The sequence below is a fragment of the Gymnoscopelus microlampas genome, assembly GCF_963454915.1.
Source record: "Gymnoscopelus microlampas genome assembly, chromosome: 18".
Lineage (NCBI taxonomy): Eukaryota > Metazoa > Chordata > Actinopteri > Myctophiformes > Myctophidae > Gymnoscopelus > Gymnoscopelus microlampas.
In genome coordinates, this window is record NC_139955.1 from 20,784,285 (window position 1) to 20,800,715 (window position 16,431).

Here is a 16,431-nt window from a genome sequence, read left to right on the forward strand (position 1 = left end):
ACCTTTGGTTCAAGAATTGAGAACAAAACGCTCCAAACAGCAGTTTTGTTCATACATACACCACCGCACACTGGTTTGACTTGTGAGCTGTGTTTATCCCATACATCCTTATGTCTGTGGCATTAACAATCAGGAAGATTTAAATTGCATAACTTGTATCAATAGATTCACTGAGCAGACAGATGGAGGAAACCAAAACTGAAATTGCAACAGAACATCGAGCACCAAACAAGGCTAGGGTTTAACAACTTAAGCCTGATTTATACATAGGCGTTTCATGGTGGTGTGGTGAAAATAGCCAATGCAAGAAATCGGCTATTGTCAGTGTCACCATGCGACACCGTCGTACGACAGCAAATTAAGGACTAGGCTATTTTTGAGAATATTCGCCTACAATGACATGCCCAAAATAGGTTCTCAAAGGTTGGGTTCCACAGCACCTGGCTACTTCCTATGCTATCTCAAAATACAAAAAAGATAGCTCAGTGGTGATGTGCCATAATATAGTGCGGCACACAATGTTAGATACGTAAACAATGCTGTCTGCATTGAGATATAACCCAATGATCTTATGAAGTGATCTTTCCCCCCATTATAGTAATTCTATAATTAATTTAGTCTGAAGAGTAACATATCACAGCTTATAATGAAGTGACATGATTGAAAAGAGTAACAGAACAAAATAATAGACCAAACAAATGAGCGACTGAATGTCATCCTCTGAACCCAGGTATTTTGTCTCCTGAAGCCAGATGATCAGAGATCTCTTGCCTATTGATAGGTCTGGTGATAGAAATGTAGTTGCTATAACAATGGTGAGAACGGCCACATAGCCTACTGTTTTGAAAACAAATCATATGACCCCCCTAAAATCTTTGCATTGGTTCTACAATGCAGTTATTTTTAAAATCTCAATCGTTTCCAGTTTCGGCAAGTACACTGCATTTTGATTTCACCAGGCGATACGTCTGGTGACATGATTCAGACATGAGATCTTCTGGCTATGCAAGGCTAGTTTTTTTTCATTCTACCCCCCTAATCCAGGAATAGTTTACACCTGGGTAAGTGCAACCAACTACCTGGTACAATATGAAACTAGTGGTAATCTGGGTCTCCACAACTGGAGTTGAGAACTGTTGGTATAAAGCCTCATTTTTACTATGGCATATGGAGTTGTCACTTGCTCGCCAAAAACAAACAAACTGACGCCTCACATATGACAGTATAAAATAGGCTTAAGCAAAACCAAGCAAATAAATGCAATCATCCCATGATTGGAATTTCCATGGGAAAGATACTGGAGAGTAACAGCAGATATTTCTGGAAAGAAAAGGAACAGGGTGCTGCAATTAGAAAGAACAGGACCCCCAAATGATGGCTAAACAAATTGCCAACAATTACAAGCATTTGGCTGGTGGGTGGGGATCCCAGCATGATTGTGCATATAGTTTAGAGCGGTGATTCTCAACCTTTTTCATTTCAAGGACCCCCAGTTTGACATGCATTGGCCACAGACCTCCATTTATATATGTTTATCGCAGGGACCCCAATCTACAGTTAAATCCTCAGTAATAATTTAATTTGTACACTCTCAGAGTTACAGACCCATAACATAATGGTCCATTTGGCTCCTGACCCATCAAATCATTTAGCTGGGGACTCCCTGGAACCCCCTCAAGGACCCCTGGGAATCCTCTGACCACACGTTGAGAACCAGTGGTTTAGAGGGTGAGGTACAAGAGTTCAAGTCTTTGTCTGAATTGGAAGCTTGCAAGGTTGCGAGGGAAAGGGCCCAAAACTATTTAATTTGATAATAAAATGTTTTTCCTTTCCAAAAAAAAAGGGGGGGGGAAATGCTCTACCAATGTAACCCACATCCTGTGTTTTCACATAAAGGTTATCAACACTCATTTGCATCACATAAATTCACCATCAAACACAGCTTGTTTAAATTACAAATGTATGAAAAGGAGTGGGGACTGGAAACTGTCCAGGATAGTTTCTCTTATGTAATCCATGACTTTACGCCAGGGGCACTTAAGGTGTCAACGTTTTTAAGTTGTGTCTTACAGGACAGGAATAACCTTAACCTTAAAATGATGTTATTTAATATACAACTACTTTGCTGTGGTAAAGAGCAGTAGTAGTGCTAGTGAATGATTGTGTGGTGTTAAGAAAATAATCATACTTGGTTAGATTCATAAGCAGTTCATGGCTCTAACAGTATAATGTGTGCAAGGTCGTTCAAGAACTGGTGATACTTATTACTATGTTGATGATTAACTTTGCACTTACATTACTCCAAGAATGTCCCAGAAATCTCTACCTTTCAGGTTTTACTTTTAAGGAAAATCCTACTTGCTATACATTTAACAATTCTCTCAAAGTCACTTCTTTGTCTACAGTGCATGAAATAACGTCTTACTGAATGTGACATTATTCTAAAAACAGGGACACTCAGTAGCTGTAAGGAGGCATGGCAGGTTGACCCGATAGCCACTTCCATGTGTTGCATATGCAATAAACATAACCACAGCTCGTGACCCAGGAGGAGTGTGCAGTTGAACATTTAAAACGCTCACAGTAAAACCGAGCCCCCCTCCGGTGTAAAGTCAAGGAACACATAAGGGGTGTCTGGTTAAAAAAACATTCAGTTCTGAAAATCATCTATTATAAACAATAAAAACAGTCACTCTAATGTCAGAGGAGTGCTCGTCTTCTGTTTGTTTTTTTCAGAGGGGAGATGTATCGACCCCAGGGGTTGGTATGGATGGATGATGTCTGCATTTTGAGATGGACACTGAAATCTTGATACCGGGGAAGGGTGGGGGGTACCTTGGAAGGAGGTCATGCTGTAGAGAGCTCCACCCCGCTGTCACAAACACCACTGTCGTTTCGTCCATCCAACTTCAGCTCCTGCACGGCAGTGACTACACACTCTTCTGGAGAGATGGATGGAAAAGTATGACCTTTGCTAAGGTTTCATTTGAGATTCCAGTTTGTATTCATGCATTTAGTTGATTGATACTTCAAAAAGAGCACATCTACAATCTCACAAAGCTTTGCACCGATTATTTGTTGCCACGTACGTACAGCTGCTTTACGTGTTTGTTTCAGGTCATACAATGTACTGGCATGTTATGCACTGTATGCATGTAATGTATCAGTCACTATGATGATATACAATTATTTTGAAGTAATAGAGGATATGCGTGTGACATCATCCTCAAACCCGGAAGTTATGCAGGAATGCCTACTGAGTGTCAAAAAATACTTTCTGGCCTTGACAGCCCATGCATCCAAACAGAAAAGTCATATCTGATTGCATTAAACAACATTAAACAATGTTAAACTCATTTTGCATGTTTCTTTGCCACTCGATTTGCCACTCGATGTGCCATTCACTTTAAGCATGCTCATATCCTCTATAAGAAATTATTTAAAATGAAAAAAATGTTATGTATCAAAACCACATAGATTGTCAGGCAAAAATAAATTAAGAACTTTGATTATGTCAGTCTGTCTGTTCTTACCTTGCATTTCTGTGGTGCTTGTTGAAGACAGAGATGTGTCCGTCTCCATGTGATGGAGCGCCTCCTCCAGGACAGCCAGGGCTGCGCAATTTCCTACCGACTTCAGGCCTGCCGCCAGGTCTCTGACAGTCCCACCTGAGACCTATAGGACGGGCGGACACACATGCACGCACTTTGTCAGCCTCCCCACGAGGACACAGAATTAATGTTTTCTGTGTGCTGGAAGTCAAGGGGGAGTTGTGGGGTGCTGCAGGGGTCATATACCACCAAGTGCAGCATGACTAGAAGAATATTTTGTTATTTAACAGTATGGGTCCAGTTCAAAACCAACTGAATGTCCAAAATAAGCATAAAGAGGGTCAGGAAATTACAGCTGGAATTTTGTAATATCACTTCATCATTTATGTGCCATCTCGGTCTGTACACATACTTAATGTAAGTGTTAAAAAGAGGGAAACATTGCACACTCTTCCCCAGTTGTGCTGTGAGAACATGTCGGCTACAAAGCTGTCATCAGGGTGTGAGAGGTGAATGCCTCTCTGTGCAGTCTGTGCACCCTTATAGATTTCCTAATTGTGTATGTGTGTACCTCATAACTGTCCAGGAGGGTGGTGGCGGGTGAAGGGCTGAGTCTGAAGGCGCTGTTGAGGATGCCAAGGCCCAGTGTGTGTGCCAGGCTCTCCCATCCCCCCTCGGTGCCCTCCAGGGATTGGCATAGCACTCGCTTTGTATCCTGCCCCAAGGTGGCCAAATCCCCTAATAAAATGCAATATGGAATTCATTTATGTTTTCCACAAGGCTTTAACAATAATAAAAGAGTAAAAGTAAAACATGTACAAAATCAAAAGGAATACACATTACATTACATTACATTACAGTCATTTAGCAGACGCTTTTATCCAAAGCGACTTACAATAAGAGTTGGTAAATACAATTGTTTTGTAACGAGAATCGCGTTAGTTAGCCAGAATATCAAGATAGCAACACAAGTTACACTAGCCAAAGTTGCATTCTCTAAAAAGATTCATTTATGGTTTTCCTACTTCATACCATGTATAATTAATAATACCTGTGTTATTACAAATAGCTGCATGCTTGATAATACTAGATCACCAACAAGCCACAACAGTCGCATTTTGCCATGACATCTATGAATTTATCTGTGGTTCAGATCAAGATTATTATACTTAACTAAAACTAACTGTAATGAAATAAAAACTAGACTGAAACTATACTGTGTACTAAAACAAAAATATACAGAGAATATCTATTGAGACTGGGATGTCTACATGGCTGTGAGTCAACTGCCTTCACAAAATGATGTGTTTGTATTACACAATACTGAACAGAATTCTGAACTTGTTAAATCTTGCCCCTGACAAATGCCCACCCATATAACAAAAACTGAAACTAATACTGTTTGAAACTAATAAAGTCAACTAAAACTCACACATGCATCTAACTGAAACTAAACTCAAACTCATTCAAAACTCAAATTACTAAATTGTAATAAGCTTAGTTAAAACATCTCTTCAGCTAGAGCATCTGGTGTGTGCTCTGAGCGCATGAGTATTGTATGCCATAAATCAAGGAGAAATACCACATACTTGTTATGGAGCTATATTGAGTGTAGTATTTATCTTTGCTTATATGTTACTACCAGTGTCAGTACCTCTAAAAGACCATACTACTAATAATAATAATACACTTTATTTGTATAGCACCTTTCCAAAACAAGGATTACAACATAATAGAACATTAAGAAAAAATAGCAGTATAGTAAAACAGTAAAACAAATAGTAAAAAAAAAAAAAAACATAGCAAAAATAAAGTACAGTCATTACACACTGACCTTGAGGTGGGACATAGACTTTGCTGGGCTGTTCTGGTTCATACTCTTTACCATTGAGAAGCTCCAACACCTAAAGAGAGACAGCACAAATACACTATAAGGGTCCACAGAAAGCGTTATTTGAGCTGCCAGCGCCTGTCTGTCATGCATGGTGGAGCGCCCTGAGTGCTTCAAGCTGGAAATAGTTGAACTTTTGGAGAGGAGTACCGCTCATTTGATCCTCCTGTCTGTGTCTGATAACCCGGTCATTTACGACCGGATGTTGAATCGTCACCACAACCATGAGAAGTCTGTTACTTTATCATTGTTGTTGTTTATATTGAATCAAAGCTCCCGAAATACAATTTTTACCAAGGCCAGCCAGTGAGAAAAAAGTGACGAGAAAGTGACGACTAGTTGAGGAGTCTCTTTACCGATCAGCTCTGCGAGCTGATAAAAACAAGTGACCAAGCTACCAAGCTAAGATCTGCACAGTAACCTAGTATCTAGCGAACACAGGTGACAAGAAGGGATAAAAGGAGAGAACAGTGCCAGGGGTGCAGTGGACTCTGAAGAGGTGGGTCTAGCACACAAACCACATGCCCACCTGAGGTGTGACGGCCATGTTAAGAGGAGTGGTTCCCGGGATGTAGCCTTCATCCTCCTCTTCCTCTCCATCACTCTGACAGCAGTCCTCCTCCTTGAAGTATAGTGGCTCAAAGTTCTCCTTATGAGGATCTGCACCTGGACACACAGACGTGCGTGCGCACACACAAACGCACAGGAGAGATTTCTTTAAACTGCACTAAGAGGTGAAAGTTCTATGTTTGGGCGATATCCAATACTTTGACACTGTGAAAAATACTGTGACATTCAAGGTCCAAAAAGCTTGTAAATTCAAAAGAATCAAGCAGCTGTGTATATCTGTCTGTCTCTTATATGTCATCATGATTAGTGTGCGTGGGGAACTCATTTGAAACAAGCTTAGTGCTTTTATGAGTCTTCCAGTTTAGTAGACCTCGTATTGTGAATTTGTACTTCCATGTACTGTTGTTCTCATGTCTTACTAAATAAAGTACATCAATCAATCAATCAATCAATCAGCTCCTTTTCTTACCTGCTGCTACGAGGAGAGCTGTAAGTTTAACCGAGCCACGCCCTGCAGCTATATGAAGAGGGGTGGAACCATTGAAGGTACAGCAGTCCACATTGGCATTACCCTGTGGAGAGAGAAAGCAAAGTGGTGGTTAAAATCCACGCAATGAATGGACAGTTATATGGCTGACTCTCGTACTCCTTTCCACTGGCTGCATGTTTGTTTGATTGATTGATTGATTGATTGATGTTTGAAAACGGTACAGCAGTACAGTAATTTCTTAAAAAAAAAACAGTGCTATAAGGATAACACAAAACGCCCCGGAAGGTTTATTTCCATTGTGGTTCATTGTATCTAATTCATCATCATACAATGCAGACATATAATATAAGCACTAACACAGTTGCTTTATAAATAATTATAAAGTTATTGGCTATCGCAATCCATTGTCGGATGGCCTTGCAATGCGATCCTTTCCTCGCCGCAAACGGACGAGTCTCATTGAAATGCATGGCAGAATGTTCTTCACAAAGAAACACTGGAGAAGACTGGGTAAAATTAAAACCGCCTGGTGTAAATGTTAAGTGAGTGACTTTAATCACTAGTGATTTTAATTCTGAACATTTAACGAGGGCCACTTTCATCGAACGAGAACAGTGTTTGGTCAGACCTCCAGCAGCAGGCAGCCAGCCAGCGACACGTTGTCCATCTCAGTGGCCAGGTGGAGGGCCGTCCTGCCACAGCCCCTATCCTGCGCTTCCACGCTGGCTCCGCCCTCCAGCAGCTCCCGGAGGGAACGCAGGCTATTGGCACGAACTGCCAGGTGCACCGCACATTCACCTGGTAACCAAGGAAACAGCATGGTGAGTGATGGGTTGAAAGAGAAAGAGCCGATGGGTTTGGGGGGTTCAAGGTTCTGTCCATCTGATTGTGTGTTTGTGTACATGTGCATTCATGATTGACTGATGAGTATGTTTAGATTCATATCAATTTTGATTATAATAACTCCAAGAGAACAAATAATTCTTCAAGGGTAATTTATTGTTTGCTTCACCAATCTAATAACCCTAATCTTGTACTGCAAACCGATGTGTGTAAAGTAATGCCAACCATCCTGGTCTCTTGTTTTTGGTAAACAATTAGGCACAGCACGGACGAAAGTCATATGGCTGCTCATAGGTGGCAATTAAATTTGTTTATCTTATTTATACGTTTATTTGGAACGGGATAGCGCATATTAATGAACACCACACATAAAATGTTGTGTAAATACACCGGATTTTGCAAGAATGCTCATTTCCATCTGTAGTGCCCATACAGAAAACAAGCAACATTACAAAAAAGAGCACATATAAACATCACTAAAAGGGTACAAACAGAAGAGAAAAAACAACAGTAAAAAAGGCCTAGTTTTGACCTAAAATACAAGACACTCTAGAACTAAAACTAGAACATTTTATCCTATTTAAAAATGTTCACATGTTTGATTGTCCATGATCCATCCTTTTAGTTGGACCTTAAAAGATGTAAAGGATGGACACTCTATTATGTTTTGGTTATGGTAGATCGTTCCGAATTGCGCTTCCTTGAACTGAAAAAGAATTTTGCGCCTGCACCTCACAATCCCCTCTGGTGACGACCCTTGTACTGATGCCTGTGTCGGGCTTCAGTTTTATAAATTCCCTCATAGGAGGCAGGCATAAACCATGTAAAGTTTTATACTTCCAGTTATCAAAGGTAAAACAACTATGTCTTTTTAGGATGCTGCAGTGATGGTACCTATGTGGTTTTTTAACAAATACCTTTATGATAACTGTTCTAGGGGCTTGAGTGTCGTCACACCTGTGCAAGACCAAAAAACCAAATGGGACCCAGTATTGAACCCTGTGGGACCCCAACAGGGCAGGTGAGGTAGGGAGATTTAACACCATCAATACAGACACATTGTTCTCTGTTACATAGATAAGATTTAAACCACTGTATAGCCTCATATGAAACGTTAAAGTGAGTTAATTTGGTCAAAATAACCTGATGGCTGACTATGTCTTGTAAGCAATATCCAGGTAAGATGGTGGACAGTTATCCCACTGTTGATTACATAATGTTATGTCTAATGTTCTACAGTATGTCATTGTATAAACATTCTTGTGTTTATCCTTCCAAGTTCAATGAATGTGATGTAATTTCAAGTGTTATAGCAAATACACTAGATGATGTAACTGTTGATGGGTGCAGTAGGTGACTGTTTTGGGAGAGGGGGTGTACTGTTGAACTATTATTCCTCACTAAGGTTATTCATTAAACAACCTCTCATAAACGCTGTCTCACAGCTTGGATATGATATAGACTGACAACAACCTCTCATAAATGCTGTCTCACAGCTTGGATATAATATAGACGGTTTGTGTTTATATTTTGCAGCCTATGGTATGTCGTGTCCATAGAGTTGTGGTGGTGGTGGGTTTGCAGGTGGCAGGAATGCCAAAGAAAAGGGCTAAGGTCCTGACACTGTTCAGTTTTGTCTATGCAATTACTGACGATCAGTGATTTTATTAGCATAAAAAAAGCTACTTCTATCCTTAATGGTATAAAGTTTCTAGGAGATCCGCATAGCAAATTGTTGATTTCTTTTGTATAATTTATCGTTGCTGTCAGACAGAAACCTTGTATCTCCATATCTCAACTTTTTATGTTACGCATTGTGAGCTTGCAGATCGGCTATTTTCACTATTTTTCTAAGTTCTTAAAAAATAGTAATAAAAAAGGAACGGTTTTGGACATACAAGGTTTACATCCGACAACAACAATATGTGAACTTAAATAAAAGTGCAACAATGTGTGCATCAGTGTGCGAGTAGTACCTGCTGCGTTGGGCTGGTCCACCAGCTCGGCCACCTGTCTGTGCTGCAGCAGGAAGCCCACCATCGCCCCCGCCTCCTGCTGGGCTGCCAGGTGGAGCGCTGTGTTACCACGACGATCTGTCAGAGCGGCATCTGCCCCGGCCAATAGCAGGGCCTCAGCCGCCTCCTTCTGTTGAGTGATCACCGCCAGGTGCAAAGGAGTCTGGAGAGAGTCGCAAGGGGAGCGAGGAGAAACGATTTCAGACCTCAGCCTGAGAAGCATTTGCAGTGACACTTTATTTAACGATGACCTCATTCCAGTTGAGTTGAGTGCATTAACGCTTGTTTGTGCACGTTTCAAAAGTCAAAGTCCATGCATCTTCAAGTTGGGCAGCTTTACCCAGCAGCAGGTATGCCAGATCATGCTAGCATAAGCATCCAACTAAATAATTAACTGAAGTATGTATTGTATATACATATAAAATAATATATGATATACAATGGCACTTACCTGGTAAAGGTGGTTCCTCATGTTGAGCACGTCCTCCCCCGGCAGAGCACACAGCACCTGAGCTAGTCTCCTCACTGCCTCCCCTTGGCTATGGATCACTCCCAGGTGGAGACCACTGGGGGGAGGGACAGATAAAGAATTAGCCAGACAGACATACAATAAAGAAAGGCAAAGATGGACAAAATGAAAAGAAGATAGACAGCAAATTGAGGGAAAAATCTAACAGGTAGCATAGAAGGATAGCATAGAATAGGCAGAATGTTAACATTGATGCAGCTCCCAGTGTGACTGTGTGTGTACTGACGTGTCTCCGTCCTCATCCTGAGCGGTCATGAGGTGGCGCTGTGGAACCAGGAGGTAGGCTGGGTCTCCTGAGACTGCATACTGGAACAGAGCTTCTGCATGCCTGCCTGCTGCATCTACCAGACACCGTTCTAGATCACACACTGCAGGAGAGAAACACACAATGTCAGCTGGTCTACCCAGTTTGCACGCACACACACTCTCACACACACACACACACACACACACACACACACACAATAGCACAAAGAAGGTTTGCAACATTTTGTTATGTTTCAAACTCATCTTAAAATGGATTGAGATTTCAAGTCTTAAAATACACAGTATATTAATGCTTCATGAATCTGGCAGCTCAATGTATAAGTAGACACACAACCATGTCAATGTTTTGTATCCATTAGCTGAGTGTAGATGTGTCCATTTTAGTGGTGGTGTGCCATTTTGAAGACAAAGTCAACATGGTTCCATATAGGCTCTAGTGTGTAGCAACCCAAGTGAGCACCCAGAGAGATTACAGGGCTAAGTAGTACTCAATCTCCTGTGCAAGTACTACTGAGTGTATATACTGAACCCAATGAACCCATTAGAATCATACCTCTATCCCACTCTCCATCCTTGACCTCTTCACCCAGATCCACATCCCCCTCTCGCCGCTCTTCGGACTGGGCTGAATCTTGCTGCATGGCCCCTGAAGCTGGGTCATCGTCTGGATCACTGTCGCCACCGCCATCCTCTGCTGCACTGCTCTCTGTGGCTGACACAAGCATCATTATTGTATGACGGACTTGCCAGAATTATTATTAGACACTCGACAGTGAAAGTGTAGGGGAAAAAATACCACTAGTCTGCTGTTTATGCTTTCAGAAAACTGTTTCATGATAATCTAATCATTTTAACCCAACACATAAATCCAATTAAATAACTTCCAAGCAATGTGCTTAAGTTGGGAATTTATTTCATAGAACATTTCTCTAAATACAGGCTTGCAATGTTAGTTTTGTAACCTGTCCAGTGATATTTAAAGTGTGTTGTGAACATGGGTAGAGTTACAGACAGTAAGAAAGAAACCAGAGAGCTTGAGGGTTGTCAGACAGAGCTAGCTAATTGCAGCTGTAACACACACGTGCAAGAGAGCGAACACACGTGTGAGAGCGAGCGAGCGAGCGAGCGCACGGATGCACGCCAATGATCAATATCTGACAAGATGATTCAGATGTAAACTAATTACAGCTAAAACGGTTTGATTAAACATGGGATTACAAATAGACATGCATGCACATGCACACACTTACATAAACCTTCCTATCCCTGAGTTGACCTCTCGCTCTCTCTCAGACACACACACAGATGTGATCTAGAACACAGCAAAGCAGTACAGTCCCATTAGAAGCGACTATGAGTGTTAGTCTCACCATGTTTGATGTTGCCCCCACTGCCTGCCAGCCCAGCTGAGTAGCCAGTTGTGTATCCCCCTCCATAGCTGTATCCACTGTAGCCCTGGAAGTAACCTACAACCAAATCAAAACATCCTTAGACCTGGAAGTGCTACAGATTGAACGCATCTACACTCAGCTAATGGACAGAAAACTTTGGCAGGTTGATATCTTTTTTACAATGAAACACACATTTCACCTGTTGTATTGTCACTCACTGCTTCTACTGTACCTCATATTTCAAAATCACAGGTAAACAGCATTACTATGATGTTCCTAATCATAATGACGATTGTGATGATTCATGATTCTTTTTTATCTGTATTTGTTTCAAATCTTTTTTATTGTGAAGCACAGGGTAATATTATACATTCTGTTCATACAAATGGATTGCTTCCTTTTTTTTTCTTTTTTAACAAAAACCAACAGACATATACACAAAATAGACGAGTAACATCAAACTTAAGCAAAAAACAAAGGGTCCCTCCCGCCTCCCTTCCCCCTCCCCAGAAGTGCTGCCCCAGATTACGTGCGACACGGGTCATCCACAAGGATTAGCCTATCAACCTTTAAGAAAGGAGACTAATTTTAGCTGTATTTGGAGTGAATAAGACAACTTAACTCATTTGGTAAAAAAACGTTTTAGATTTAGTTGATGCTCTTATCGAGGGCAATCTACGAAAATAAACTATACAAAAATGAAGAAGATCACCCAAATAACAAGTAAACCAATAAGTAAGCACTGCAAAGTCAGACACATTGAACTAACACAATATTTCTGTAAGAGGATCAAATAAGGAGGACGTGAACAAGATATGAGTTATGAGAAAAATATAATGGAAGGAGCATGTGATGTTGACATTGTTTTCTATGAGACACTGACTGACCGCTTTCGTTTATAGATAGATAGATACTTTCACATGTTGCTACAAGAAAAGTCAAAACCCCATTGGTTGGTAGGCTGACTACATTAGATGTTAGCTAACGTTATGCTAGTAAATTGGTTCATCAATTACCACAACATTAGCTAACGATGTGTGTACCTCCGCCTCCAGAGCCGGGGCCTCCTCCTGTGGCTGGACCTCCTCCACCTCCTCTGTATAGCCCTGCACCTCCACCTCCTCCATGGCCACTGAAGTCCTGGAAGTTGGGCAATGTCTTCTGCCTCTTCCTCTGTACCTCCTCTTTGTCTAGACACACACACACACACACACACATTCACAGAAAATAATGTGTATGTGTGCACTGTAATATCCCTACACCCACATGCAAAGGCATATGGTCAAATTCATGCACGTATAGACACATCCAAGGGCAGCACGGTGATGGTCAGAGACACCATCCCGTACCTCCTGAAAATGTGAGTCATGTAAGGAGTTAGGGAGGTCCACTGTGGGGCAGTATTTCCCTGCAATGACATTTTGAGCTACTCCTGATGATGCAATTCAAAGGCTTAATCACTGTTTTTTTCTGCAGGTCAGCGGTCAGGTCAGTCTAAATCAGCGGGTGTTCTTTTCTCTGGTCCTGCGAACCCAGAGTAGAGCCACTGTTTTCTTAATCCCGCTCCTGCCCCCTCCCGTTGGATTTCTGACCATTCCCGCCCGTTCCTGCAATGGTTTCATTTCTGACCGTCCGCTCCCGTCCACAACAGTTAAGTACAGTCTAGTGCTGCTGACTCCCGCAATATTTCCATTGGGAACAAAATACATAAAAGTCAGAATGAGAGAGTGAGTGAGTGAGAGGGAAAGAGACACAGACAGAGAGGCAGAGAGAGAGAGAGAGAGAGACACACAGCCATTACAGCACCACGGACAGCAACACAGTGGGCTAGGCTTACTGATCAGCAGTAGGTTATCAATAAATACTGAATATACCGTATCTGTCGGTCAACAACATTTCAAAATGATGTTCTCCTCTGCCTTTAGCCATAAGATTCATATCAGACTCTTTTATTTTGCTTGGTAATCTCCGGCTTTGATTTTATTTTCATCCAACTTGCCATGACGGCCATGCCGTGGTTTTAGCAGGGCGATATCATGACCATGAACATTTGGCGGACGGGGACATTTAATACAGTCACGTGGCCCTTCTCATACATGTTTCTCCTTAGTCAGTTGGTCAATCTCAAATTGCACATGGGCATGACCATTGGCATTGCTAGGTTACAGTTGCATTCAGAGTGCCAATATTGGGAGATATTAGCACTATTTAGAATTTTTCTCAGCCAATCAAAATTAAATATAAAAATACAGTCATATTCAAGGGTTTCACACATTACTAATGTGGGTATGACAATGTCATTCTTACCTATGATTTGAGGGTGGTAGGTAAAGGGTTTGGGTTCGCTGGTCTCGTTGTCTGATTTCCTCTTCAGTTGAACAAAGACGGAGGTGGGCTTCTGGAGGTTCAGGTCTCTGTACTTGGGGGTCTTGAAGACAATGGCAAACTGATGGAGGTTTTAAAAGAAAACACACGTTAGGTTGTGTTTTTTTTTGTTTTTTTTCTTTCTTCATGTTACCTATCTGTTTTGTGTTTATGTTTATGTTGTTGTTTGTTTTTGTTTAAAAAAAAAAAAAAAAAAAAGGAAGCTATCCATGTATGTAAAATGTATAACTATAACCTGTGCTTCACAATAAAAAATATTTGAAACAGAAAACACACGTTAGGAACAATCACTAGAAGTCACTAGAAATGCGTGGGCAGTAAAGAGCCAGCAGTTAAGTCATTGCTATCCCATGGTACGACACACCTGGCATGCGCTCCTCTCTTGCGCTGTGCATCACGTTATTCTAGCAGTTTTTAGAAGCGCATTGAAAGTTAACATATTTTCAACTTTTCAGGGGTGGAGCCACACCGCCTCGTTTTGATGCCGGTAGATGTGGTAGGAACATGGCAAATGCAGACACATTTTTTATATTAGACTCAATAATCCTTGCAAAAAATACGTCAATCCAGCTTGAATCCTGCTGCAGTATTAGTAGGGCCTTGACACCAACCTGCCTGTGGACATCTGTAGGGGAGAAGTCTCCTAAAGCCTCCCAGGCTAGCCCTCCCGAGTCATTCTCTTCATAGAACCGCACCTGGATGTCATCTGGACACATACACACACATTAGCACAAAACAACAATACAAAGAAAAGTGCATGCCTCAAAGATGGTCCAGGATATATTGGAATGCCGCTATCGCGCTAGCCGATAGATAGATTATGGATCCCTTATATTGATCACTGAGGGGAAATTCATCTTTTTAATTGGCATAATCCTATCTTACATCGGGATTGGGAATGGACACAGATTTCATCCAGACTGCATCTTCATCAGATGGTAAGACTTACTCTAAATGCGTCAACTGAAAAATAAATAAAAATCGGTTTGAATTTGCATCATGTCTATAAGCCCATGCATCCAAGCAATAGATCGATGTTGGGCGCATAAACATTTTATTTGAGGTTTGGCACTATTGTAATTGATTTTGCATGAAGAATAAGGCCATCTAGCTACAATTTGTGGCACATACAAGTGCCTCCGAGCAGACGTGAGATTCAGTGTACATGATGCAAAAAAACACATACAAAAAAAAAAAGTGTTGCGTTTCCAGCATGTGGCAAAATCTGTGCATAACCAAGCTTAGTGAATGAGGTCCAATGAGAGTTGTGCGGGATAAGTCTCAGCTAAATGCCTAAACTGTTATTATAATGGATGGAATAGGGAAGGTAAACCCAAAGAGAAAAAACATTTCCTGTAGATGGGGTAAACCCTGTCCTTTTGATAAACAAGGAACAAGGCCAGAAATGTCAAAGTAAAGTTTCCCAAATGAAATGTAGCTCACGTTCTAAGGTTCACAATAACAAACATACACTAATAGACAACAAGTCTCTTCCTCATCCAGACTTTGCATAATAGATGGGGAATCCCATGCGGCTGGGCATGAGCCTGCTTTAAGTACTTCCTTCATTAAGTGTAAACCTTGGTGATGTCATGTTATACCTGTCCCCAGCAGGGTTTTCAGAAGAATGACTAAGATTGTAATGACCTTTCAAACAGGACGTGTGTACATACCAGGTCAGCACTAACTGAAAACTACTGCCATCTTTCAAAAACCACAACTCGCCGTGGGAGTCAATGACCATTATAAACACTGTCACTGTCACCAACTGTGACAGGAAGACCAAAACTATGGTTGAAACGTTGTGTCTTTTCTTTGCACAGTCAAAGCATTGGAATAACAAGCTGTTATACAGACTTTTTCCTTTTGAAATTAGCTCAGTTATGTCAGATGGTCAACATTTAAACTCCTTGGTTTACCTGTGAGAATGTTTAAGCTACAAAACTTTAAATCTGGGTGTGAGAGGTGAATTCCCTTTTGTTGTGGTCACACCAGCAGAAAGAAAGTTTTGCCCCTCGTTCATTTGACAGGGGGAGGATGCGAAATACATTTGCTTCCTGTTGAGAATAGATCTGGCATTGCATCACAGTTACCGAAACATTACATCACTCACAGATGCTCAACCAATACAACCAGGTAAGAAATGATTAGCCAGAAAACTATTAACCAGGAAGAGTTAGTAACAGCATGGTGTGGACAAAGTGTGATATTTGAGTTTTACCTTTAAGGAAGATTAAAACGAGGTTTAATATATAATGTAACTCCAAATATTGGTGAGATTAATTAGAAATTCATATTGATATTCAATGTGCAATGTAAGTCTATATGCTGCTCAAGACCGGTATAGTGGTGCAGGCACATTTATATAGGGGACATAGAGATAAACGGTTGGTGTGAAGAGGCAAAAACAGAGCCAGCGGCCCAGGCCTCTGGCGTAGCAGTCCGTCTAAAGCAACCTATTGTCGGCATGGTCCTTACAAATGTCCTTACAAATGAATG

General features: G+C 41.2%; 1 protein-coding gene across 4 annotated transcripts in view; it reads right to left on the minus strand.

Annotated features, from left to right (window-relative positions):
- Window positions 1-385: 385 nt before the first annotated feature.
- Window positions 386-16,431, minus strand: part of nfkb1 (nuclear factor of kappa light polypeptide gene enhancer in B-cells 1) — a 35,517-nt gene continuing 19,471 nt past the window's right edge. For 2 of the 4 annotated variants that reach the window (XM_084041066.1, XM_084041064.1), the window contains exons 10-24: window positions 14,544-14,638; window positions 13,855-13,993; window positions 12,591-12,737; window positions 11,527-11,622; window positions 10,710-10,868; window positions 10,116-10,257; window positions 9,812-9,926; window positions 9,322-9,523; window positions 7,131-7,300; window positions 6,482-6,584; window positions 5,972-6,108; window positions 5,386-5,455; window positions 4,123-4,289; window positions 3,534-3,675; window positions 386-2,942 (exon numbers count right to left, since the gene is read on the minus strand). In XM_084041066.1, coding sequence (XP_083897192.1) covers window positions 2,848-2,942; window positions 3,534-3,675; window positions 4,123-4,289; window positions 5,386-5,455; window positions 5,972-6,108; window positions 6,482-6,584; window positions 7,131-7,300; window positions 9,322-9,523; window positions 9,812-9,926; window positions 10,116-10,257; window positions 10,710-10,868; window positions 11,527-11,622; window positions 12,591-12,737; window positions 13,855-13,993; window positions 14,544-14,638 — 1,979 coding nt within the window. In that variant the 3' untranslated portion in view covers window positions 386-2,847. The remainder of the gene's footprint in view (window positions 2,943-3,533; window positions 3,676-4,122; window positions 4,290-5,385; window positions 5,456-5,971; window positions 6,109-6,481; window positions 6,585-7,130; window positions 7,301-9,321; window positions 9,524-9,811; window positions 9,927-10,115; window positions 10,258-10,709; window positions 10,869-11,526; window positions 11,623-12,590; window positions 12,738-13,854; window positions 13,994-14,543; window positions 14,639-16,431) is intronic. The other 2 variants (XM_084041065.1, XM_084041067.1) reach the window with 2 other exon arrangements.